Source organism: Dendrobates tinctorius, unplaced genomic scaffold (assembly GCF_039654945.1).
Source record: "Dendrobates tinctorius isolate UK_male_01 unplaced genomic scaffold, ASM3965494v1 ptg000181l, whole genome shotgun sequence".
NCBI classification, from domain to species: domain Eukaryota; kingdom Metazoa; phylum Chordata; class Amphibia; order Anura; family Dendrobatidae; genus Dendrobates; species Dendrobates tinctorius.
In genome coordinates this window covers 3,931,695-3,958,399 of record NW_027361848.1, presented here as the reverse complement: position 1 = coordinate 3,958,399, position 26,705 = coordinate 3,931,695, and the positions used below count along the sequence as shown (strand labels likewise).

General features: G+C 48.0%; 1 protein-coding gene across 2 annotated transcripts in view; it reads left to right on the top strand.

Moving 5' to 3' along the window:
- The window catches only part of PGBD5 (piggyBac transposable element derived 5), a 669,748-nt gene that overhangs the window by 149,007 nt on the left and 494,036 nt on the right, over positions 1–26,705 (top strand). For both annotated transcript variants that reach the window (XM_073551842.1, XM_073551843.1), the window contains exon 2: positions 515–939. In XM_073551842.1, coding sequence (XP_073407943.1) covers positions 515–939 — 425 coding nt within the window. The remainder of the gene's footprint in view (positions 1–514; positions 940–26,705) is intronic.

Below are 26,705 nucleotides of genomic sequence, written 5' to 3'. Positions count from 1 at the left end.
AATACCTCTCCTAGGCTGATGTCTGAATTCCTGGGTGAATGTGGACACCTCTCAGCAATGCCTGCATTTATGGGTAGTTAGGAACCTGCTGTAATTAAAATCACCATATGTTAAAGGGCGGAGTGCTCGGTCAGTAAGCTAACATAGAAATAACTAAAAACTAGTTGGCACATTTGAGCTAGTGTGAATAGGTACTAACTTAGGAGCAGCAATCTCCATGTAAAATATACAAAAAAGTTGCACTCTATCGTGCTAAAGCATGTCAATGTGCAACTTTTTTGTTTATTCTACATGGAGATACCTGCTCCTAAGTTAGCACCTATTCACACTAACTTAGATGTGCCAGTCAGTTTTTTGTTATATTCATACAGTATGAAGCCGTAATTGGCCATAATTCTATATAGTGCCTTCGTGTACATCTTTATACATTTTTTATATAACCATCATGCTGGCAGAATAAGAATTGATCTTAATTATTTCACAGTTGTAAAAAAATGTTTCTTTTTGTTTGCAGGGCCTACTCATATTATGCCATCTAACTCCAGTGCAATTGATTTCTTTCAATTGTTGGTCTCTGACAACGTTATTAACAACATGGTGGCACAGACTAATATGTATGCTAACAAGTTTCAAGAAAGATTTGGGATTGACCATGCATGGACGGATGTCACCCTTGCGGAGATAAAAGCATTTCTTGGTTACATGATATCAACTAGTACCCATCATTGTGAATCTGTGCTCAGTATATGGAGTGGTGGGTTTTATAGCAAGAGTATATCGCTTGTTATGACACAATCACGATTTGAGAAAATTTTAAAGTTCTTCCATATTGTAGCTTTCCGCTCCAGCCAAACAACTCATGGACTCTACAAGATTCAACCCTTCCTTAACTCTTTGCAAAATGGCTTTGATTCATCTTTCAGACCTTCACAAACCCAGGTAAACCTTTGATGAGATATGGTATAAAATAAAATGTTTCAAATAATGAATAAGTAAATCATCTCACCCACTATGATATGATACTAATTGAAGTTAAATAGTACTGCATTCCACTTTTTGGTGTCCTTGTCTTGCACTTTACGTGTCGGTTTTGAGTCATTTCTACATGTTTAATAAAGTTTTCAGGAAAAAAAATTATTTTGAAAAAAATAAGCACTCCTAGTGTTTTCCTTTCTTAATATGCTGTTTTTGGAGTTGTCTTAGAGCCTCCAAGTCTAGGTTCTTGACTATAGCTTTATTATGTGTCTGGGTTTATGTTTAATTAATAACAGTGACATCAGGAGCGAATGATGGGAGAATTCATCAGCCTCCGCCTGCACTATAAATAATGTGAGGCAGTGACCCCTGTTTCAGCTATGGGGCGCTGTGTGTTCACCCCCAGGATACGCACGGAGGCGTATTGAGGCTGTGGGAATGCATTGTGGTCACAGGTGTAGCTGGGATTGCTATGGTGAAGTAGTGAGCGATGTCACAGGTAGGGGTCGCTGTGTAGTCCCCCATGATATGCACTGAGGTGTATGAAGGCCAGCGGTAGACACGGAGGCTGCGCAGAGTCCCCGCCTGACCTGAGGTGAACTCAGGAGCATTGGAAAATGTAAAACTTTCCCACGCTAATCAGTTCATCTCCTGTCAGCCGTGGTGCCTGCGCAGACAGGTTTTCCTTCATTACTCCGTGGTTTACAGCTGGGCCGTTAGCATTAGCACCGCTCCTGGTTGTAAAGTATTTAACCCTTTCAGAAGGATTGCAGCGTGGGACATGACTGAACTGCGGAGAGGTTTGGATATTGTTGTTTTTTTTTTGTTTTTTTTTACAGGAGAACGATGGATTCAGTTGGATTGGCTGTGAAATAAATTTGGTCAAAAACTGTGTCATTATTCCATTAAAATATTTTCTGTGTATTTTTTTTAACCTTTTCATACTATTGGATTAATAATGGATAGTGTCTTATTGACACTTCTCCATTATCAACCCGGTTTAATGTCACCTTTCCATTGCAAAGTGACATTAACCCCTTATTAACCCATATGTCACAGCTAAAGGCAATGGGAATAGAGAGGCTAAGTGCCAGGAAAGGTGCATCTTACAGATGTGCCTTTTCTGGGGTGGCTGGGGGCAGATGTTTTGTCGCCGGGGGGGGCAATAACCATGGTCCCTTCCTAGGCTATTAATATCTGCCCTCACTCACTGGCAGAGAAAATTGTGCTGGAGCCCACGCAATTTTTTTCCAGGAATTTACCCGTTAATTTAACACCTATATATCCCAAATTTTACACACATACACTCATCTAATTATTAGTCAAAGACATTTATAAATCTAAATGAAATGGTTTACTGTATGTAAACCATGTTTCATTTCATGTCGGGTTCTGTAATGATTTTACAGAAGCCGGCAATTGAATTATCAGCTATTCTGCTATCTATCGGTCTACAGTATCTTACAAAGCGAACATGCCTTACCGTAGGCTGTGATCATGGGGTTTCTGGGTGCCCGGCGGTTGCTGGACGGTGCTGCGGGTGTCTCCGGTGCCCAGCGGTGCTGTGTGTGGGTCCGGCGCTGCCCCGGGGCTCTGCCGACATTTTGCGACAGGCCAGAGCCCCAGCATTTCCACGGTTCCCTGTGTGTGTGGTGGTTACGGTAAAAAATGGCCACCGGCGCATGCACAGATGTGATCTCGGGACACAAAATGTCGGCAGAGCCCCGGGGCAGCGCTAAACACACATGCAGCACTGCTGGGCACCAGAGACACCCACTGCACCGGCCAGCAACCGCCGGAGACACGCGGGATCAGCACAAGACCCCCGCAGCAGTGGCGCCCATCTGAGCCCCCCTTATCCCTGCCTGCGGCCTGCAGCATCACCCAACTCCTGCCTCCTCCAGCAGCAACCCTGGGACCCCACTACACCGCAGCCACCACCCCCGGTAAGCAATAACATGCAAGGATTATAAGAAGCACCACCATTTTATTAAAAAATATTTTCTTATTTTTCTCAAAATTTAGGGTGGGTCTTGTAATTCGGAGCGTCTTATAAAGCGAAAAATACGGTGTGTGTATATATATATATATATATATATATATATATGAACTTCCTTCTCACCCCTCAATGGGGGTGGTCTTTGTTGTCCTTTCTCATTCTCGAGTCCTCTATCAGAGGCCAGGGAGTTTGAGGGTTCTGCGCAGGATCTTAGTTGTTCCCAGTATTGCGCTTTTCTGGACAGAGAGCTTAGATGTTGCTCCTGGGATTTGTTGTAGCCATTCTTCCAAGTTAGGGGTCACTGCTCCAAGTGCTCCTATCACCACTGGAATCACAGTTGCCTTCACCTTCCGCATCTTCTCCAGTTCTCCTTTGAGGCCCTGGTATTTCTCCAGCTTCTCATATTCCTTCTTCCTGATGTTGCTGTCACTAAATAAATAAATTGAAATATATATGCATTTATTATATATATATATATGTGTGTGTGTGTATATATACACTCTGTGACGGAGTCAGTTTACGCTGAGTCGTTTCTTTTAGAGTGGACCCTCTGGGTCGTGGCACCTACCCACCTAGGGCGAGCTGACCTTGTGAGGAACCACCCCCTATATGGGGAGTGTCAGGGGCAAGACCAAGGGGGTGAGCCACCACGACAGCTGGGACCAGATGGCCGGCTCAGGTAGACACTAAGTATGAGTGTCTGACGACAAAGGACGTACAGGAAACAAGACAAGACAATACGTGAATTCAAGGTATCTTCATTAAGGCAAATTCAGGATAACATAAAGTGCAAAACGTGATAACAGGCAAACACAGCAAGGTGCGTGCGTGGCACGCCACGGTCCATGGCATGGTACATGCCAGAAGGTAAGCCCGGTTACCGGCAAGGACACGATGGCATCGGACTCCGGACAGCTGGCAAGGATCAGGGCATCAGGCTGCGGACACCAGCTCCAGCCATCAGGCGGTAGTCTTCATGCTTACAATCTCTGGCAGTGATGACAGGTTCCGGGCATCCGGCAGGCAAACCAGGGTTCAGGCAAGGAGGCACGACAGTCCAAGACATGGTGCGTGTTAGGGAACATGCCAAGGTCCAAGGCAAGGTTCCAGGCAGGGTGTGTGCTAGGGGCACACCAGGGTCCAGGGCAAGGTGCGTGTGTAGGGGACACGCCAGGTTCAACGTGCAAAGTACATGACATGGTGCGTGTGTAGGGGACACGCCAGGGTACAAGGTCCAAGATACAAGACAAGGTGCGTGTGTAGGGACACGCCAGGGTCAGGGTTCAAGGCAAGGTCCTGCGCGTGCCGAGGGACACGCCAGGGTCAGGGTTCAATGGTTTGCACTATAGGAACAGAAAAGCACAAATAGGGTCTTATCCAATGATAAGATTATAGAAATATATAAATTCTACTCACCTGTTGTCGGAGAGAAAAGGCACATAGGATTAATGATAAGCTGCTGCACGTCCAAGGGTCAGATAAATGACCGCCGAAGTATAAAATCCAATGGAGCTATTTTTGGACTTCGTGTGCTGCTTTAATAACATACAAGATTACAGTTGAGATGAAAGATCAATGTTTTTATTTCCAACACGTTTCGAAGTATGAGCTACTTCCTCAGGGGATGACATGTCTGTCATCCCCTGAGGAAGAAGTAGCTCATACTTCGAAACGCTTTGGGAATAAAAACATTGATCTTTCATCTCAATTGTAATCTTGTATGTTATTAAAGCAGTGCACGAAGTCCAAAAATAGCTCCATTGGTTTTATAGGGTCAGGGTTCAGGCAGAGTCCTGCGCGTGCTGAGGGGCATGCCAGGGTCAGGTTCAAGGCAGAGTCCTGCGCGTGCAAGGGACACGTCTGTCATCCCCTGAGGAAGAAGTAGCTCATACTTCGAAACGCGTTGGGAATAAATACATCGATCTTTCATCTCAACTGTAATCTTGTATGTTATTAAAGCAGCGCATGAAGTCCAAAAATAGCTCCATTGGATTTCATAGGGTCAGGGTTCAGGCAGAGTCCTGCGTGTGCAGAGGAGCACGCCAGGGTCAGGTTCAAGGCAAGGTCCTGCGCATGCTAGGAGGCGCTCCAGGGTACAGGCTAGGGCCTGTGCGTGCAAGAGTGCACGACAGGGTATAGGCTAGGGCCTGTGCATGCTAGAGGGCACGATAGGGTACATGGCAAGACCTGCGCGTATTTTTACAGAAGCACGGGGTGGTATGCCAAGGAGCAGGCTAAGACCTGCGCGTGCTATTAGAGTAGCACTCAAAGCACAGTGCAGAGACACAGTGTAAAGAAGCACAGAGAGCATGGCTGGGGCACTGGCTAGCTGGTCGGGCTGCGGCACAGACAGACGGGCAAGACTCCAGCGAACCCGGCTGAGGCATAGCAGGCGACTCAGCTGTCACTGGCCGACGAGCACGGCTGAGGCACAAGCAGGCGGGCACGGCTAGGGCGGGCACAGCTGAGGCACAGACAGGAGGCTAGGAAGTCCAGGCGCATGCAAAGGGCACACGAAGAAACAAGGCAAGGCGGGAAACAAGGTAAGACAAGGTACAGGGCAAGGAGCAGAATATAGGCAGAAACACAGGGTCAAGTCAGAGCGAGAACAGAGCTAGCAGCAGAGCGTAGGCCGAAGCCCAGAGCCGGGTCAAGGGGAAACCTTGAGACTAGCCCCGAAATGTGTAAGAGAGCACAAAAGGTCAGAGAGCAGGAATGGTGCATGTGCCAGGAGGCACAACAGAGCACCATAGGTAAAGCCCCCATTACACACTGCGATATCGCTAGCAATATCGCTGTAAAGTCACCGATTTTGTGATGTAGCAGCGATATTGCTAGCGATATCGCTACATGTGATACTTACCTCCAACCAGCTCCCCCGCTGATTATCGCTGGTCGTGCGAGAAGGTCCTGGATCATTTCTCGTCGGGCGCTTCCTGCTGGGCTTCCTGTGGCGCCAACGAGCGACGTGTGGATGCCGGCGGGAGGACGTCAGGATCGCCGCGTCTGACAGGTAAGTAGCGACCTCCGACCCCAGCGATGTCGCTGGTGAGATCTGCCTGTGTGGCAGCTCACTAGCAACCACTTAGCGATGCACCAGCGATCCATAACGTCGGGATCGCTGGTGCATCGCTAAGTGTAACGGTACCCTAAGAGAGGAGGAATGGTGTGTATGCCAGGAGACACAACAAAGCGCCATAGGTTAGAGCAAGGAAGAACAGGCAAAGACAGAGAACATAGGATGGACCACAAGGCAAAGCATAGCAAAGACAAAACATGGCACAAAGGACAAACACAAGACAAGGCACAGGACAAGAGGCAGAGTACAAGCACAGAGCGTGTGCAGAGACGCACTACAGGGCAGAGTGCAGGGGCACAGAATACAGGGAGCGACCCAGCAGACCAAGCAGCCATGCAGGGAAGCAACACGATACTCAGGCCCCGACCATAGGAAGGGGCGGACTGATATAGGGCATTAGCACCAGCACTTCCAGGTCAGGACCAGGGGAGAACTTCCGGTTCAGTTCCTCCAGTATCATAGAGAGCATTGTTGGATCAAACTGGGCTGGACCATAGAGAAGGTCACATGATCAGGGGCTCCCAGAATACAGAGAGGATTGCAGAATCAGACAGTGCTGGAACATAGGAAAGGTCACATGATCAGGGGCTCCAGGAACACAGAGATAATCACAGGAGGCAGAGCAGAGACGGATGGATACCTAGCAGCGGCGTGCAGCCATGAGGTAAAGCACACATGCGCACAGGGAATGACAGGCAGCCATGAGATGAGGCGCACGTGCACACTGCTCCAGGCATCTTGCAGCAAAACAGTCACGAGGTGTGTGTGCACACTGCTTCCAGGGATCTTGCAGCATTAGACATAACGGGCATGAGAGTTCAGTGCACGTGCACACTGCTCCAGGAGTCATGTAGTATACCAGACATGGCGGGCATGATAGTTCGGTTCGCGTGCACACTGCTCCAGGGTTCATGCGGCATAACAGACATGGCGGGCATGACACACTCAATGACGTGTGTGTATATACAGTGGGGCAAAAAAGTATTTAGTCAGTCAGCAATTGTGCAAGTTCCACCACTTAAAAAGATGAGAGGCGTCTGTAATTTACATCATAGGTAGACCTCAACTATGGGAGACAAACTGAGAAAAAAAATCCAGAAAATCACATTGTCTGTTTTTTTTTCATTTTATTTGCATATTATGGTGGAAAATAAGTATTTGGTCAGAAACAAAATTTCATCTCAATACTTTGTGATATATCCTTTTTTGGCAATGACAGAGGTCAAACGTTTTCTGTAAGTCTTCACAAGGTTGCCACACACTGTTGTTGGTATGTTGGCCCATTCCTCCATGCAGATCTCCTCTAGAGCAGTGATGTTTTTGGCTTTTCGCTTGGCAACACGGACTTTCAACTCCCTCCAAAGGTTTTCTATAGGGTTGAGATCTGGAGACTGGCTAGGCCACTCCAGGACCTTGAAATGCTTCTTACAAAGCCACTCCTTCGTTGCCCTGGCGGTGTGCTTTAGATCATTGTCATGTTGAAAGACCCAGCCACGTTTCATCTTCAATGCCCTTGCTGATGGAAGGAGGTTTGCACTCAAAATCTCACGATACATGGCCCCATTCATTCTTTCATGTACCCGGATCAGTCGTCCTGGCCCCTTTGCAGAGAAACAGCCCCAAAGCATGATGTTTCCACCACCATGCTTTACAGTAAGTATGGTGTTTGATGGATGCAACTCAGTATTCTTTTTCCTCCAAACACGACAAGTTGTGTTTCTACCAAACAGTTCCAGTTTGGTTTCATCAGACCATAGGACATTCTCCCAAAACTCCTCTGGATCATCCAAATGCTCTCTAGCAAACTTCAGACGGGCCCGGACATGTACAGGCTTAAGCAGTGGGACACGTCTGGCACTGCAGGATCTGAGTCCATGGTGGCGTAGTGTGTTACTTATGGTAGGCCTTGTTACATTGGTCCCAGCTCTCTGCAGTTCATTCACTAGGTCCCCCCGCGTGGTTCTGGGATTTTTGCTCACCGTTCTTGTGATCATTCTGACCCCACGGGGTGGGATTTTGCGTCGAGCACCAGATCGAGGGAGATTATCAGTGGTCTTGTATGTCTTCCATTTTCTAATTATTGCTCCCACAGTTGATTTCTTCACTCCAAGCTGGTTGGCTATTGCAGATTCAGTCTTCCCAGCCTGGTGCAGGGCTACAATTTTGTTTCTGGTGTCCTTTGACAGCTCTTTGGTCTTCACCATAGTGGAGTTTGGAGTCAGACTGTTTGAGGGTGTGCACAGGTGTCTTTTTATACTGATAACAAGTTTAAACAGGTGCCATTACTACAGGTAATGAGTGGAGGAAAGAGGAGACTCTTAAAGAAGAAGTTACAGGTCTGTGAGAGCCAGAAATCTTGATTGCTTGTTTCTGACCAAATACTTATTTTCCACCATAATATGCAAATAAAATGAAAAAAAAACAGACAATGTGATTTTCTGGATTTTTTTTTCTCAGTTTGTCTCCCATAGTTGAGGTCTACCTATGATGTAAATTACAGACGCCTCTCATCTTTTTAAGTGGTGGAACTTGCACTATTGCTGACTGACTAAATACTTTTTTGCCCCACTGTATATATTATATATATACTGTATATATATATTATTATATTGTACTCTATGTGTATATATCGATTCTTTTCTATTTTAACCTGTCATTGGGCTCCATTATATGTCCATTTTGCAAGCCGAGGAGAAAATCTCGCCATACGGATGCCACATGGATGCTTAGATATGAGAAAATTGCATCCTCGCATTACACACGGATGACATACGGATCACTGTTCATGAAACATTTGTGCGATTCTCGGCCGTGAAAAACGGACTGATTTTTTATTTATTTATTTTTTTATATGGCGTGTGTGACTCCAGCCTAACAGAGAGACTTGCTGATCATGCACTGCAGGTGATCAACAAGTTTCCTAGCTCTGGTGATCCAAATGTTGTCATGACGACATCCGCTCACCATGGCAACGATATGGACCCCACGTCATACCGTGGGGTCTCCAATCCAAAGGCAGAGGGCCTGTCAGCCTTCTCTCGGCTTCCTCAATGCTGCGATCTTGTTAGTTGTGAACTCGGAAGTATGCTCCAGCACATATAGTGCTGAGAGAGTTGTTTGGGCCGCTCTAGGGCCAAGTTTTACCAGCGTTCATAAGAGATGGGTAGGAATAACCGCACACATATCCCCACCCCAGGGGCGTGGTTTGGCTAGTAAAATGGAGGACAGTGGCCTCATTCAGTGTCTGGAAGTGTGGAGATCTCCATGTGTATTGGGTCGCCCTCGCACACCCAGGGCAGCGGGGTACTCGGTACCGGGCCGGTGTCAAGGCGGGAATGTGTCACAGCAGCGGTGACCCGGTCCGTGGCCCTGGGCGGCCAATATCAATGGCGATGATGTTAATGGTGTTAAAGTTTATATGAATAGTTTGACGCCACCCGTGGTGTTTGGCAAGTAAAATGGTAAGCCAACGCTGCATACAGATCTGCTGGGACTGATGGTGTGGTGCAGCAGAGATGGTATAGCTCCACACAGGTGGAGCTGTAGTCCCAGGGCAGTGTAGGTGCAATGGATGAGGAGAGGCGCAGAATGGTATAGATGTTGTTATTCAGGTGTAGCGGTGCTGGAATAACTGGAGGACACCAGAGTATGCGGTTCCCAAAGCTTTACTCACTGTTTGCAGTTCACACAACTGCCTGCCTCCGTACTGTGTTCTCCAGGTCAGGGCTCCAGCCAACCTCCAGGCAGGATAGGATTCTCCCTTCCACACTCCGCCAACATGTACCTTACTGAACGACTCCTCCAATGCGCCTTTAGGTGCGAAGCACTCCAGTACTTAGTTACCCTGGAATTCCTCTCTGTAGGTGTTCCTAGTCTTTACTTGTATGACAGACAGCTGTAGCCTGCTTCGGGGACTCCTCACTGCATCCCGGCTCTCTATTCAGTTGTTGTTGTGTCCCAAGTCTATGAGGGGAGCAAGGCGTTAGCGGCTCACAACTCCTCTGGTGTCTGTTGCCGGACATAAAGATCCAATCAACCTCGGGGACCGGGCCCCGGCCTTTGCGCTCTCTGGACTGGAAGGGTTCTCTCTCTTTCTCAACCTGCTTCCCACCGTCCTTCTGTTCTCCTTCGTGCCGATCTGTTATATCTCTCTTACGGAAGGTTAGGTTATCAATCTTATCAGTCTCTTTTTCTGGTCTTTCTCGTGCCAGCAGCCCAGATCACTGGGACCTGCTGCAGCACGTCCCTCAGACACCCATCTTCTCTCTCCTCTAACCAACTAACAACTAACTCTTCCCACTCTTTTATACTAACTCCACCCGCCTCCCCAGCACCTCTCGTGTTACGAAGCCAGGGACCACAAAAGGCACCCTATGACCTTTCCAGCATAAAGCATGGATGGGTCCCTGCTGAACTATCCTGTGTGTGGGGTGCAGGTGTTGGAATGCGGAAAGGAGTTCCCAGCCTACCTGGATGGTGGGGCACTACACCTTAGGAGAAGGTGCAGTACCTCTGTGGCGACTGAAGCCTCAGGGGCGCCACATACCCCCTGTTAAACACAGCACATCCGCGGGCTGTAAGACAACAAAAGGTACAATACAGGAACACACAAAAAATTTTAAATGCTATTCAACAATACTTACCTAATCTTCCTAATGTAGGAGGCACATTTCTTAAACGTTACAAACAGGTTAACTTCCTATCTTAGTATCAAAAATTTACTTAAGTGTAATTCTTAATTCAAAGTGCTATACTCAACACATTTTCTTTTTTACATTTTCTATCAATTATTCTCTTTTTCTTTCTTTCTTCTACTGGACGCAAGACACTGACCATCTACTCTTGGCCTGTCACCTGTCACTTTCAATTCTTCAGTCTTTATTCAATTCTCACATTCTATTCTAATTCTCTGTATCAAATATTCTGTAAAAGACATTTATTTTTCACAAGAGACAACATTATCAAATACGTTGTTATAAAACTTTCAAAACTCTTGTAAGGTGCTGAACACTGCTCCCAGCCGGGCTTTCTTGCAGTGTCCCTTGAGGTAGACATAATTCTTCGAAAAGTGTCCATGCAAAAACATTATCTTCGCAAAGAGTCTTTCTATATGTAAAACCAAGAGAGAGCACCCAAAGGGGTGCAAACTATTTACAAGAAAGTTTTGGATCACACAGCGTTCATGATCTCCACAGTTCCATTTGTAGAAAAGCACTGCCAATCAGAAGCAGGCAACGAAAGGTGCTACCGTAAAAACATGATAGCAAAACAAGGCACAACTGGTGCAACAAACCCTCCTGGGTAACAAGATTTTAATTTTTAGTGCTGGTCCCCTCCTGGGGTTCTGGAAGCTGAACTGGAACGATTCTCATCCTGATTCTGGTTCCTTGCTATGGGGTCTTGTCTGATATGAGGTCTAGCTCCTAAGACTTCTGCAGTGTGTTGGTGCTGATGAGCAACTGACTGGGGACTTGGCAGTAAAGGGATCCCGAGATCACCGTCCCAAAACAATCCAGATCCTCCTCTGACCTGTAGATGTCGGATCGGGCATGCCGGCTCCAACCGTACTCCCACCGGCATGGTCCTCCTCCTCCCCATCAACCCATTAGGAAGGCCGGGGTAAATGCCTGGGAGTTCCCAGACGTGCGGTCTCTGTTCCGGTGCAGGCGTGGCGGCAGTGGGTGCTGCCCGGCGAGACACCAGGGACAGCGGTGGGGCCAACAGCAGCTCCGGGTCCGCGGGGGTCGCTGGCGGGACCAGGTCCGGGCAGGAGTTTTTCTTCCTCCGCTTCAGCTCCTAGAGCTGTGTATAACTCCTCCAGTATCAGAGGCAAAGAGGGGACGGAGTACGCTGCCGATGGCATGGCAGCAGCTCCGAGCTCTGCAGGGTCTGTCAGGAAAAGATCCAGTGCGGCAGCGGCGGGTACCGGTGTTGTGGGTATCGCAGGTGTGGGCCCTTCCTGGGCGCGCTGCAGGTCCAATGTCCATAGCGCTTCTCGTCTCAGTTGCAGGCGGCGTGTCAGCTGGATAATCTCGTCCTCCAGCTGTTGGGGATTCATTCTTGAGATTTGGTCGGAGCCTTCAGCCATGGCGCCAGGGAGATTCAGTTCCCCGCGCTCCGCAGGCCTCCTTCCCTCACTCTCCAAAATGGCGTTCTGGCGTTCTTCTTCTTGTTCCGCCCTTCTGCTCACCACTGGCTTTCTCTGCCCCTCCTTCCGGGGGCGGCGTCTTCTTCCAGCGCCTCCATACCAAGCCAGTATACGAACCCCTCGGGGGGTGGGCCATGCATCTGTCACATAGTAATTCAGGCAGGGAAGGCCCAAGGCTCTTCGCGGTCTTTTCTTAGGACCTCCTATCTCTTCACGCCCTTCTTCTCCGCGCCAGCGGCCATTTCTAATGTCCATTTTACAGTCTATTAAATTTGTTCTTCTGCACATTTTCAAAAGTTGTAAATCCAAGGCACACAGAACCCGATGGCATCGGGTCTCGTCATCCTGTTCGTGATGCCAAAATTGGGTCGCCCTCGCACACCCAGGGCAGCGGGGTACTCGGTACCGGGCCGGTGACAAGGTGGGAATGTGTCACAGCAGCGGTGACCCGGTCTGTGGCCCTGGGCGGCCAATATCAATGGCGGTGATGTTAATGGTGTTAAAGTTTATATGAATAGTTCGTAACGCCACCCGTGGTGTTTGGCAAGTAAGATGGTAAGCCAACGCTACATACAGATCTGCTGGGACTGATGGTGTGGTGCAGCAGAGATGGTATAGCTCCACACAGGTGGAGCTGTAGTCCCAGGGTAGTGTAGGTGCAATGGATGAGGAGAGGCGCAGAATGGTATAGATGTTTTTACTCAGGTGTAGCGGTGCTGGAATAACTGGAGGACACCAGAGTATGCGGTTCCCAAAGCTTTACTCACTGTTTGCAGTTCACACAACTGCTTGCCTCCGTACTGTGTTCTCCAGGTCAGGGCTCCAGCCAACCTCTAGGCAGGATAGGATTCTCCCTTCCACACTCCGCCAACATGTACCTTACTGAACGACTCCTCCAATGCGCCTTTAGGTGCGAAGCACTCCAGTACTTAGTTACCCTGGAATGCCTATCTGTAGGTGTTCCAAGTCTTTACTTGTATGACAGACAGCTGTAGCCTGCTTCGGGGACTCCTCACTGCGTCCCGGCTCTCTATTCAGTTGTTGTTGTGTCCCAAGTCTATGAGGGGAGCAAGGCGTTAACGGCTCATTACTCCTCCTGTGTCTGTTGCCGGACATAAAGATCCAATCAACCTCGGGGACCGGGCCCCGGCCTTTGCGCTCTCTGGACTGGAAGGGTTCTCTCTCTTTCTCAACCTGCTTCCCACCGTCCTTCTGTTCTCCTTCGTTCCGATCTGTTCTATCTCTCTTACGGAAGGTTAGGTTATCAATCTTATCAGTCTCTTTCTCTGGTCTTCCTCGTCGTGCCAGCAGCCCAGATCACTGGGACCTGCTGCAGCACGTCCCTCAGACACCCATCTTCTCTCTTCTCTCTCCTCTAACCAACTAACTAACAACTTTCACTCTTCCCACTCTTTATATGTAACTCCACCCGCCTCCCCAGCACCTCTCGTGTTACGAAGCCAGGGACCACAAAAGGCACCCTATGACCTTTCCAGCATAAAGCATGGATGGGTCCCTGCTGAGCTATCCTGTGTGTGGGGTGCAGGTGTTGGAATGCGGAAAGGAGTTCCCAGCCTACCTGGATGGTGGGGCACTACGCCTTAGGAGAAGGTGCAGTACTTCTGTGGTGACTGAAACCTCAGGGGCACCACATGTGTCTTGCTGGAGACACTAAGCTGAGCAGGCGCACCCGTAGTGTAATATGGACTGGTTATTTTCTGTTTGTTACTTTGTGCAAGAAAAGGCTGTTCATTTGTATTTTTCTATCCAGAGCAGTTTATGCCATTTTAAATAAACTTGCTTGGACGTTCCAGTAAAACCGCTTCCTGTGCCTATCTCAACTGCAACTGTGTGTCCATACAATTGGTGGCAGAACCATGGGCAGGAGTCCAAAGAAGCAGTGTGACTGCCGATACCGCATGTCCTGGATTAAATCTGTTGCAAGCCAGCAAGCATCGCCAGACAAAATTGGAGGATCTGCTGAAACACCTGGTCCAGTCACAGCAGCAGCAAGAGGCCAACAGGCTGTTGTTACAGCAGAGCCAGCAGGAGCCTCAGCAGCAGATGTAGCTTCTGGCAACCGCCATCCAGGACAGGATGAACACCCCAACCCTAGGTCCTGCTGATGACGCCCATGCCTGGAAGGCAGTGAGAAGAGTATTGCAAAAGATGACCCCGGAGGATGACGTTGAGGCATTCCTGACTGTTTTCGAGATGGTGGCGGAGTGGGAGCAATTGCCTCCGGAGCAGTGGGTCGAAGTTCTGGGCCATATTTGACTGGTGAACCGCAGAAGGCATATTATGACTTGGCTTTGCAGGATGCAGAAGAATATGCCAAGCTAAAGGCTGAGATCTTGGCATGCTTAGGAGTGACTTTGACTGTCAGAGTGCAACGGGTGCATGAGTGGGCATATCACAGTGACAAACCTCCCTGGTCCCAAATGTTCGATCTCCTACACCTGGTCCAAAAATGGTTACAACCTGAATCCTCCTCTCCAGCACAGATGGTGGAGACGGTTGTTATGGACAGACTGATACACTCCCTACCCAGGCCAGTGCAATCCTGGGATGCACAGGGATATGCCCATAATGCCGATGACCTAGTGAGCTTGGTGGAAAGGTACCAGGCCGTCGAGAGGTCTTTGGGGAAGCAAGGGGGCAAGGCATCTCCATACTGGGGTTCCCAAAGTGGGACTGACACCCAAAAGGGGGGAGCTAGAGTCAAACCTGGGGGGTGGCCAAGAGTACCGGAGTTAGTGACCAAGTTCCCTTCCCAAAGTATAGTATGTTGGAGGTGTCATAACCCTGGCCACATAGCCGCCCGTGTCCCATGACCACTGAGCCAATGGAATGCAGCACAGGACGGTGCTGCTTGTATTTTGCCTATCCGTCCTGCAGTGCTGTTTCCCAAGCTGGAGAGGGGCCGCAGGCATGCCACCATGACAGTAAACAGGGTGCAAGTGAATGGTTTGCTGGACTCAGGAAGTTTGGTACATCCCGGGAGGGTTATAATTCCACATCAGCTGAGTCCAGGAAAGAGGCTTGGCGTCCTTTGTATCCTTGGCGATGCAAAGAACTACCCTGAGGCAAAGGTGGTCATAAAAACAAACTGTGGCACCGAGTCCCATGAGGTCAGCGTGGTCAAGGACCTATTGCACCCTATCATAATAGGTCGGGACTTTCTGATGTTTTGGGACTTGTGGGGAAAAGGGAGGAGGTCTGGTTGTCCGGACAACAGCCAGGTTGCTCCGAAAGAAACCTCGTCGCAGGCTGCAGATGAGTTTCCGTTTTGTGTGCTGGTTGGCAATGAGGATGAGGCAACAACCACTGAGGCCAACGTCCCAGAGCTGGAGGTATATGGGGGAAACTCTGGGACTGCCCAACTCAGGGATTTAACTCTAAAAGAGGCATTTGATAATGTAACTGTGTTAGGTGGTCACCTGGGCATAGAGAAAAATGCAGGAATGGATCCTCCAGAGGTTCTACTAGCATGGTTGTCACCATGATATTGTGAATTTCTGTAGGTCCTGTCCCACCTGCCAGATGACTTCCCCAGTGGCCCATTTCTGTAGCCTCTTGGTGCCGTTACCCTTTATTGAGGTACCATTTGATCGCATAGCCATGGATCTAGTGGGACCCCTGGTCAAGTCCACCAGAGGGCATTAGTATATCCTGGTGATACTGGACTATGCTACGTGATATCTGGAGGCCATTCCACTACGTAACTCCTTCCCCAAATGTATTGCCCAAGAGTTGTTCTATGTCTTCTCTAGAACAGATTTGCCTAAAGAGATCCTGACGGACCAAGGGACCCTGTTTATGTTAAAGGTGATGGAGTTGTGCAAAACCCTACAAATCACACAACTTCAGCCCTCGGTCTACCATCCACAGACAGATGGCTTGGTAGAAAGGTTCAATAAAACCTTGAAGGCCATATTGAAGAAGGTTGTGGAGAAAGTTAGATGCGACTGGGACTGTTTACTACCGTACCTTCTATTTTCCATCAGCAAAGTACTACAGGCTTCTGGGTTCTCCCCTTTTGAACTGTTGTATGGCCGACACCCTCGTGGACTCCCCGACTTAGCAAAAGAGGCGTAGGAGGCGGAGTCTACACCCTACTGGAGTGTAATCGAGCATGTGGCCCAGATGCAAGAGAGGATTACCAAGTTGATACCCCTCGTGAAAAAACACCTTCTCAAAGCACAAGAGGCACAGTCAAGGCTCTACAATAGGTCAGCAAGGGTGAGACACTTCAACCGTGGCGATCGAGTACTGGTGCTGCTACCCACAGTGGAGACCAAATTCCTGGCCATGTGGCAGGGTCTCAATGAGGTAGAGGAGAAGGTTGGGGAGGTCAACTACAAGATCAACCAACCAGGGAGGTGGAAACCCTACCAGGTGTACCATGTGAACCTCATCAAACCGTGGCAGGACAGAGAACCTGAGGAAGCCCCTTGCCTGCTGGACAAGTTCAATGTCAGTGCCGAGAATGTAAATGTGACACCTTATACCCCTCGAAGAAGCAGCATTGCCAGGAGTTGCTGCAACGGAACAGAGACCTGTTCTCAGAACTTCCGAGGTGTACAAAGGTGATAGAGCATGAGTGTCACGTGGACCCGTCCTGTGTGACACGACCCGCAGGTCGGTAACTAAAACAACAAAACTGGCACGTGAAACTGTCCTGTGTGACACGACCCGCAGGCTGGTAACTGAAACACCAAGACACGGATGAAGGGGCAACAGTTACAACGGTGGTCCCTGCGATAGGGAGTGGGGACGTGGAGACCTCCTGCACTCCCCTGAGTCAGTGTCCCTCACACTCCTAAAGTTATACAGGCTCCTCACCTGTCGCCGAGCCGGATACCTGAATTCAGCTTCCACCTGAAGCTATGACACCAAAGCTCCCATGAGCTGCAAGGAACTCCTCTCTGTAGTTCCTTCCTCCATCAGTCTTGGTTGGAAATGACCACTATCACCAACCATAACATTTTTCTCTGTTGAGCCATGGGCCTAGTGTAGACCGGTGAGCAGTTGCTGCTGGCCCTCACTGATGTTAGTGAGGAGCTGAATGATGGGTCTGAGGCCTATCCTCTGCCTAAACTAGAGGGTCCATATACAGCTTTGGCGAGGATGTGCCATGGAGTCCCTGCTGGGGAGCAGGACTTGCTTATACAGGCGGACGTACCCAGGCAGGTGTGTGGAGTCGGTGTCCCCATGGTGCTGCCTGGTGTTCCCCAAGGTGAAGGGGTACATCCCTGTAGAGAGCAGACTAATGATTTAGTCCTTGGCACTGACGCCAAAACTTCTGTACTGTCAGAGAAGCCGTGTTCCCCTGGTCGTGTGGAGGAAGACGACCTGGGAGTGTATATTTCCTCCTCGCCCTCAGAAGGTACTATGACAACAGAGGTGATGGTTGACGAGGTACCTGAGGGCATACCGGTGCTTGTGGACAGTGGAGCAGAAGTCAGTCTGGTGGATGCTCAGGTTGTCCAGACTCATAGTCTGAGGTGGCGAGCCACTGCGAAAAGTTAAGCCACTGCTGAAACTGGTGTTGAACTCTGGCTGCCCGGTGTCCACAGCAGAGTGAGAAGGTGAAGGTGGCAGCTGGCTCTGAGGTGTAGAGCCACTGTGAAAAGTTAATCCGGTGATGCACTCTGCTGCCTGGTGCTGCAGCAGAGCAAGATAAGTCTTTTTGGTGTTTTCCCTGTTTGTATTTTTCCCTGGTGTGTGTTAGTGCAGCAGTGGGGCCAGTGCCTGCACCACCCAGCTCCCTAGCGAGGTATAGGTGTAGGGTGTGCTAGGGTGACAGGATCCTGATCGGCGCTCGGTGTGGAACTGGCCTAGGGATCGTTAGGAGTGTAGAGACACTGACTCTGGGGAGTGCAGGAGGTCTCCACGTCCCCGTTCCCTATCGCAGGGCCCACCATTGTAACTGTTTCCCCTTCCCCCATGTCTTGTTGTTTTAGTTACCGGACTGCGGGTCTTGTCACACAGGACAGTTACACGTGCCGTGTCTTGTTGTTTTAGTTACCGGCCTGCGGGTCGTGTCACACAGGACGGGTCCACGTGACAATGAAGTCCTGACGGAGCCTCATGTCCGGGTCAACATGAAGCCATATCGGATTCCAGAAGCTCATCAAGAGGTAATCTCAAAAAAGGTAAAGTGTATGCTGAGTCTGGGAGTCATCGAGGAGTCCAAGAATGGCTGGTCCAGTCCAGTAGTCTTGGTGCAGAAGCCAGATGGGGAATGGCGGTTTTGCAATGACTATAGGAAGCTGAACAAAGTCTTCAAGTGCGATGCTTACCCACTGTCCCGGGTCAATGAACTAATTGAGAAGCTAGGTCCGGCTTGGTACACTACTACCCTTGACCTCACAAAAGGGTATTGACAAATCCTTATGTCCCAAGATGCCAAGTAGAAGACTGCCTTTTCAATGCCAGATGGGTGCTTCCACTACACAAGGATACCATTTGAGTTACAAGGCACTCCAGCTACATTCCAGAGAGCCATGGACCGGATCCTGGCCCCCACCAAAGGTATGCGGTGGCCTACCTGGACGACATTGTAATCTTCACCCAGGACTGGGGTAGCCATTTGAGCAAAGTCCAGGCCGTACTTGATGTTCTTCGGAAGGCAGGGTTTTCTGTAAACCCGAAAAAAATGTGCCTAAGGAGTGGAGGAGGCAAGATACTTGGGCTATGTCGTAGGTCGCAGCTAAATAAAACCCCAGATAAACGAGGTGATCCAGGGCTGGCCACCACCCATCTCAAAGAAGCAGGTGAGGGCGTTCCTCAGCATTGTGAGATATTACCATCAGTTTATTCCAAACGTCTCCATAGTAGCTGCCTCTCTAACAAACCTCCTTAAAGGGACAAAGTTGGCTATGGCATAGTGGTCTCCAGAAGCTGAGATGGCCTTCCAGGAATTGAAGCTGGCCCTGTGCAAACAGCCGGTGCTTGTAGCACCCGATTTCTCTAAGATTTTGTGGTGCAGACGGACACATCGGATGTCGGACTGGGAGCTGTCTTGTCCCAAGAACGAATGCTTAGCCATCAAATGGGCGTTGGACAACCCTAAGGTACTACCTCTTGGGCAGGAATGTCAGATTGGTGTCAGACCATGCCACATTTAAGTGGATGAGGGAGAAAAAAAGGGAACAATGCCCAAGTGACCAGGTGGTTCCTAGCACTTCAGGATTTTAATTTCCTTGACGCATAGGTCAGGGAAACTGCATGGCAATGCTGATGCACTGTTGAAGATCCACTGTTTGTTGGCAGAAGGTGCCAAGCCTCCCGGCTTGGGTCAGAGGGGTAGGGTATGTAAGATGGCAGCCGGACAAGTGCTTGAGGGGAGATATGTGTCATCGCGGTTATTAACTGCGGTGATGTGAGCTCGGAAGTATGCTCCAGAACTTAGAGTGCTGAGAGAGTTGATTGAGCCTCTCCAGGGCTGGGTTTTACCAGTTGTCATAAGAAATGGGTGGGAATGACCGCTCACATATCCCTGCCCCAGGGGCGTGATTTGGCTAGTAAAATGAAGGCCAGTTGCCTCATTCAGTGTCTGTGGCTGGAGGTGTGGAGACCTCCATGTGTGTGTTGCTGGAGACACTAAGCTGAGCGGGCGTACCCGCGGTGCTATATGGACTGGTTATGTTCTGTTTGTTACTTTGTGCCAGAAGAAACTGTTCATTTGTTTGTTTGTTTTTTCTCTCCTGAGTAGTTTATGCTGTTTTAATTAAACTTGATTGGACGTTCCAGTAAAACCGCTTCTGAGTACAGATCCCTACAGGAGGTTAAAGTGCCAGTAGCAGTCTGTGACTGTGAATCAACTGACACCCGGTGGTGATCGCCCACACGCACCCACCGTGAGCACGGCCGATCGCGATGACGTAACATTCCGTCCATGGTCAAATTGGCCCATGTCACATGGACAGAATGTTACGTCTGATGTCAGAAAGGGGTTAAGTCCTGAGACCTTTTATGTGAATAGTGGTGATCAATCATGCACACTACTACTCAATTCACACAGAAACATTTGGAGTGCTTCTTTAGGCACCCCACCAAACTACCGGTTAGGCTACTGTCAGAGTGCCTTAGATTCTCTAATTTTAGAGAATGGGGCCGATTATGCTAATGACACTCCGATAATAACACTGATCAGAGTTTGATCCGACTGTCAACATAGTGTGATCTTATTCTTTCGGATGAGAGAATTGGAGAACACTGTGAGGAAACGAGAGATTGATTTATACGATTGTGTGAGCGAACCCTTATTCCATATCTAATGGATGGGTGATATCACCCATCAACATGTGACCTACAAATATGTAACTTGCCAAAGAGTGCTTGTATAGAACAGGCTAAGGAGTCAAGCTGACCCTATACATTGCAGGTGCCGGATATTTAAGATGCCACTGTCAATCACGGACAACTGCATTCACGTAAAATGATGTTGGAAAGGTATACATTAATAACCTATTGCCCCCTCCCCTGAATCAAAAGCTCAGTTGCCGCCGTGTTGGTACCCATAGGAGATTGTTTATTGGCATGACACTTCAGTAGTCTTGCAGTTTATTATGCCACTAATCATGTAATTGGCAGTTTAGTTCCTCTAACAAAATAGTTAAAACATATCTTAAAAGTATTTAAAAAAATAAGGTTCACCCTTCTTTCATTTTGAAAACAAAAAGCATATTTGTTTCCTCCATATGCCCGTAAAAATGTATTTCAGCTACCCTGCCCCCCTCCCACGAGAGGTTTTTAAAGCCCTGACTATTATATATACAATATATATAATATATCTCAGTTTGGTATTTCTGTGATTGTACAATTAATTACGGTATTTGGTAAAAAGGAGACTTGAAAGAAACAATGTAATTATGCTGCCTTTTTCCCCCCAAAAAAACAAGTCCTCATCCACAAATGTAGATAAAGAGGGAGAAGAAAGCAAAAATACGAAAACAAAAATTGCTTGCGGCGATGTACAGTTAAATAAAGCATTCTAAATCCTAACTTTCCGAAACCTGCATGTGAACCTTCTTCGCATTGTAGATCAAGACGAGCGTGTATTATACAGTATATCTGAATTGTGTGTAAATATAATGTTTGAGAATGGACAGTAGTCACAGTTCACCAACAAGTCAGGACACTCTCCGGCCTCGCAGCAATGGAGGCTCAGAGCAAAGTCCTGAATCATTGCTTCATGACCAATTGTCTACACTAAAACGAGGTTAAGAAAAATATCAGAATACTTTTAAAAGTAGGATGGAGAAACATTACTGGAAGTCATAGCAGATTGAGGGGCTATGCTGTTATGATATGAACAGAGTAAATTGCAATTGCTGGGAAATCCTCAAAGGATTATCTATTCAGTCAGAATTGTAGCACATAATCCAACACACTCAGAAACTCCATGGGAAAGGGACCTGGAGAAAATTTAGATGTAAATAACACTTTAGTACACCTGCAACAAGCTATGTTTGAGTAAGTGCAAAAAGATTTCAATGCACATCTATCTACTATAAAATACACACTCCAAAATCTGCTTTCCTTTAACCCCTTAATGACCAGCAATACTCCTTTTCACAGTAGTCATTAAGGAGACTTTTTCCTCAGTGTCACCTCTTTTGCAGCGCCAACAGGTAAATGCAGAACGCACCCAGCCCTATTGGAACCCCAGCAATGCATTTATGGGTTGGCGATAGTTGCTATGGTAACCCAAGACCAATTAATGGCCCTTGCATTCTGCCAGCAATGATGGCCTAATGTAAACTGACATGTTCATATTAGACGAGCCATCAAAGTGTAAAATTTTTCCATACTGGGACAAAGTAAAAAGTTCAATAAAATATGTAAAAAGAAAAAAAAATGCACAAAGGATTAAGAGAAAAATGTTTTCCTTTTTAGCTATCAAGTTTTATATAAAGACAAAAATAAAGAAAATTAATATTGCTGCATCCAGAACACCCATGCTATAAAAATGTATCATCATGTAACCCATACACTGAACACCATGCAAAATAAACAAGCCAAAAATGGATGTTTTTTTCATCATACTGCCAAGCAAAAATAGTATAAAAGCAATTAAAAAGTCTAATGTAAATAGATTAAAAAAAAACATTTAGAACTAAAGCCATGTACTTATCCTTCCAAAAACAAGCCCTGAAAAGTATAGGTCTCAATAGATAATAAAACATTGTTTTTTTTTGTCTGAAAAAGTAGCAAAGCTTGTAATCAAATTTTGCACAAAGAATAAAGTTGTCTTATCACTTAGGCAATTTCTCCTGAGTTTGCTGATACATTATATGATCATCATTTGATAACACATTATATCTCTGTAACAAATTATATTGTCTCTTTTTCCTATTAGCACTTTGGAAAATTAAAAACTTGGGGCTAACACTACATTTTTGTAGAAAAAAAAATAATTTTTCATTTCCCCAGCTCAATGTTGTACATTTCTGTGAATCACCTGTCGGTTTAAAATACTCATTGTACATCTAGGGCAGTGATGGCGAACCTTTTAGAGACCGAGTGCCCAAACTGCAATCTAAAACGCAATTATTTATCGCAATGTGCCAACATGGCAATTTATTCGGAATACTGAGGTTTTAGATTAGAAAAACAACTCCTACATTAGCGCGCTATAGCAAAGAGCTTGTAAGCCCCGCACTCCAAGCCTAAGATACTAGCCACCGATTGCAGTGGAGGTCTGTTCTTGAGAATGAAGAGGATTTTTTTTCAAAAGTAAGATTGCCACATATGATGTTCCATGCTGTATAATGGCCCCACATGATGCTGCATACAGTATAATGGCTTCACAGTGCTCCATACAGTATAATGACCCCACATGATGCTGCATACCGTATAATGGCCCCACATGATGCTGCACACAGTATAATGGCCCCACATGATGATGCATATAGTATAATGGCCCCATATACTGCTTCATACTTGCATTAAAAAAAAAAAAAACTACTCACCTCTACCCGTTTCAACGCTGATCTGGTCTCTTCATCTATCAATCCTACCTGTGGGCATGCACGCCATCTCGGCAATAGCACCGTCGCCACTCTCCTCAGCCTGCGTGCCATCCCTGTCCTGAGCACGCGCGAGATCCCCGTCCTCAGCACATGTGCAGACTGATGGAACGGCACGCGGCCTGATGGGAGAGTGCAGAGGAGAGTAGCGTTGGCGCTAGTGATGAGGGTCCAGGAGATTACGAACGGGCTGAGGAGAGTGTTGGCGGCGCTAGTTTTGAGGAGATGGCGCGCTTGCCCACTGGGAGGGCTCTGCGTGCCCCTCTGCCACGCGTGCCATAGGTTTGCCACCACTGATTTAGATGAATTAATTGAGGAGATTATTTTCCAAATGGGGGTCACTTAGCTGGGATTCTGCTGTTTGGGGATCTTGTGCCCATTAGGGTAAAAGACTAGGTTAAATTACTGTTTTCAGTTTAACCCCTTTCCGACATGTAGCGTAATAGCACTGCTTGCTGTCTGTCATCTACTGTGTTGTCAATCTGAAACAATTGTAATGGTATATAACAACCCTGCTTGCTGAATCTTTGCTATAATTCATCTGTTGCATTATCCTCAATACTCACTGCTGTATATCCATTGTGAGTTCACTGAAGATATTATCTGGTGAAAGGTGTCATAGCATAGAGATGAAGCCAGGCCTAGTGTCTTTGATCATCTATCCACTCCATAGTGTGTTGAGCAGCTGCTAATTTAACCCAAACCAACTCCCACAATCTGTCTCACCTGACCCTCTAATGAGCCCTATAAATTTAGAAGCAGTGGTGCACGCATGTGGGGTGCATGCAGTCATCCCTTCAACAAAGTCTCAGTAGCTAAGTATACAGAATAATCAATAAGTTAATCAATGGCAGTTAGTCAGGGCAGGAGACAGGTAACCCACACTATGTACTCCCTTTTAGCCATGTACTTTATTTCTATCTTCCTGTGTGCCCTTGCCATCCACATTCACTGCCCCATCTCCTCTCCATCACCACTCATCCAAATCAGCCCCTGTCTAGTTCCCTCTCCAATGTACAGCTCCCATGCACTTCTCACCTTCCTGAAAAACCTCAGCCCATCTTGCCCAAGCACATCGTACAAAAAAATCCTGTCACAATTCCAAGAACTACTGTCAGAGACACCGCACTGCACTTGCTCATAGAGCCAGTGCGCGTGTCCTGAGCACAGAAGCAGTGCTAAAAGATACCTGTGGAGACGGGCAGCAGAGGTGACCATGCGTGCTTCGGGCTAATAGTGTCAGGGTCCAGTCAGCGCTGGAAGGTAAAGAGGCAAAGGACCTGCGGACACTGAAACTGAATAATGTGCACGGGACCTATTGGTCATGTGACTGCAAGGGGGTGGGGCTTAGCGTCCTGTATTCAGATAGGACAGGACACCATACAACAACTCAGAATCAGGCAAAACAGAGGTCACAGCAGTACGGGCAAACGAGGTACAGAGGGACAAACAGACGGGTAGTCAGACAGAGCCAAAGGTCATACACAAGAGGGCGACGTGGTACCAAGGGGACGAGCAGAGAAAAGTCGGGTCACAAGCAGAGAGTCATACACGAGAGGTAGCGCAGTACAAGAGGGTCAGGCAGAACTCGTAACAGGGACAGAACCAGATCACAACCGAACAAGCAAGCAAGATATCAGGCACAAGGCACACGTATACAAGAGGTCACTTAACTCAGCCGAGGGCAGGAGTATAACTGACACCGGACCCAGGTCCAGTGAGCACTAAATAGCCTCCTGCTGCCAGAGAGAGGCAGCACAATTAACCCATAGTCTAACCAGGACGGGTCAAAGCAAAATCCCGTCCTGGATCATGACAGTACCCTCCTCTCAATGGGGGGCCACCGGACCCCCAGGTCTCTCAGGGTACCTGGCGTGAAAGGCTCGGATCAACCGATCCGCATGAACTGATCGAGCAGGAACCCACGAGCGTTCCTCAGGACCGTAGCCCTTCCAATGTATCAGATACTGAAGGGCGCGACGGACCAACCTGGAGTCGACAATTCGTTCCACCTCATACTCAGCCTGCCCATCTACCAGAACCGGTGTCGGGGAAGATGATGATCCCTCCCCACTGGACCTCACAGGTTTCAAAAGGGCCTTATGGAAAACATTAGGGATCCTTAGAGATGGCGGAAGACTCAACCGAAAAGCCACCGGGTTAACTGCTTCGGTAATTACATAGGGACCTATAAACTTGGGTCCAAGCTTCGCAGAGGGGACCTTGAGCCTTATATTTTTGGTGGATAACCATACCTTATCTCCGACCTGAAACACTGGACCCACGGATCGTTTTTTGTCCGCAAACAATTTAAATTTGTCCTGGGCCTTCGTAATGTTATTCTGGACCTCCCGCCATACCTCCCCCAACCGCTGGATCGTCTCGTCTGCCCCAGGACACCCAGAATTCAAGCGGGAAAATTCTCCAAAATGAGGATGAAACCCATAATTGCAAAAAAAAAGGAGATGTACCCGTAGACTGGTTAGTGCGGTTGTTAAAAGCAAACTCAGCCAATGGTAACACAGAACACCAATCATCCTGTCGGGCTGAGGTCAAACAACGCAGAATTTGCTCCAGAGACTGATTGGTCCGCTCAGTCTGCCCATTAGTCTCTGGATGGTAGGCGGATGAAAAGGACAGACCAATACCCAACCTCCTACAAAAAGCTCTCCAAAATCTGGACACAAATTGCACTCCCCTATCAGACACCACATTCAGGGGTACCCCATGCAACCGCACCACATGCTCCACAAACAATCTGGACAATGTTTCCGCATTAGGTAGAGCTGCCAAAGGTACAAAATGTGCCTGCTTACTAAACCTGTCCACTACGACTCAGACCACGGTATTACCCTTGGAAGGGAGAAGGTTGGTGATGAAATCCATGGACAGATGAGTCCATGGTCTCTCAGGAATTGGCAGTGGTACCAATTCCCCGGCCGGCCGGTTATGGGGAGTTTTCGCACGGGCACAAACCTCACACGCAGACACATACTCCCCAACATCAGAGGCTAAAGAAGACCACCAGAATATTCTAGCAATGGCCTTCCAGGTCGCTGAGATCCCTGGATGTCCACCCAGAACTGAGTCATGGAACTCCTGGAGGACCTTGAGACGAAACTGAGCTGGCACAAAAAGTTTATCCACCGGCTTAGCTGGAGGTGCAAGAGCCTGGGCTTCTCGAATCTCCCGTTCCAACACATTGGAAACCTTTGCCACCACCACCCCAGGCTGAAGAATGGAGGATGGAGGTTCCGGGGGGGATACCGGATCAAGACTGCGTGACAACGCATCCGCTCTGATATTCTTGGATCCTGGTCGAAAAGTGATCGAGAAGTTGAATCGGGAAAAAAAAAGTGACCATCTAGCCTGTCTGGGAGTCAACCTTTTAGCTGACTCAATGTAAGCTAGGTTTTTGTGGTCCGTGATTACCGTTATAGGATGAACAGCCCCCTCCAAAAAATG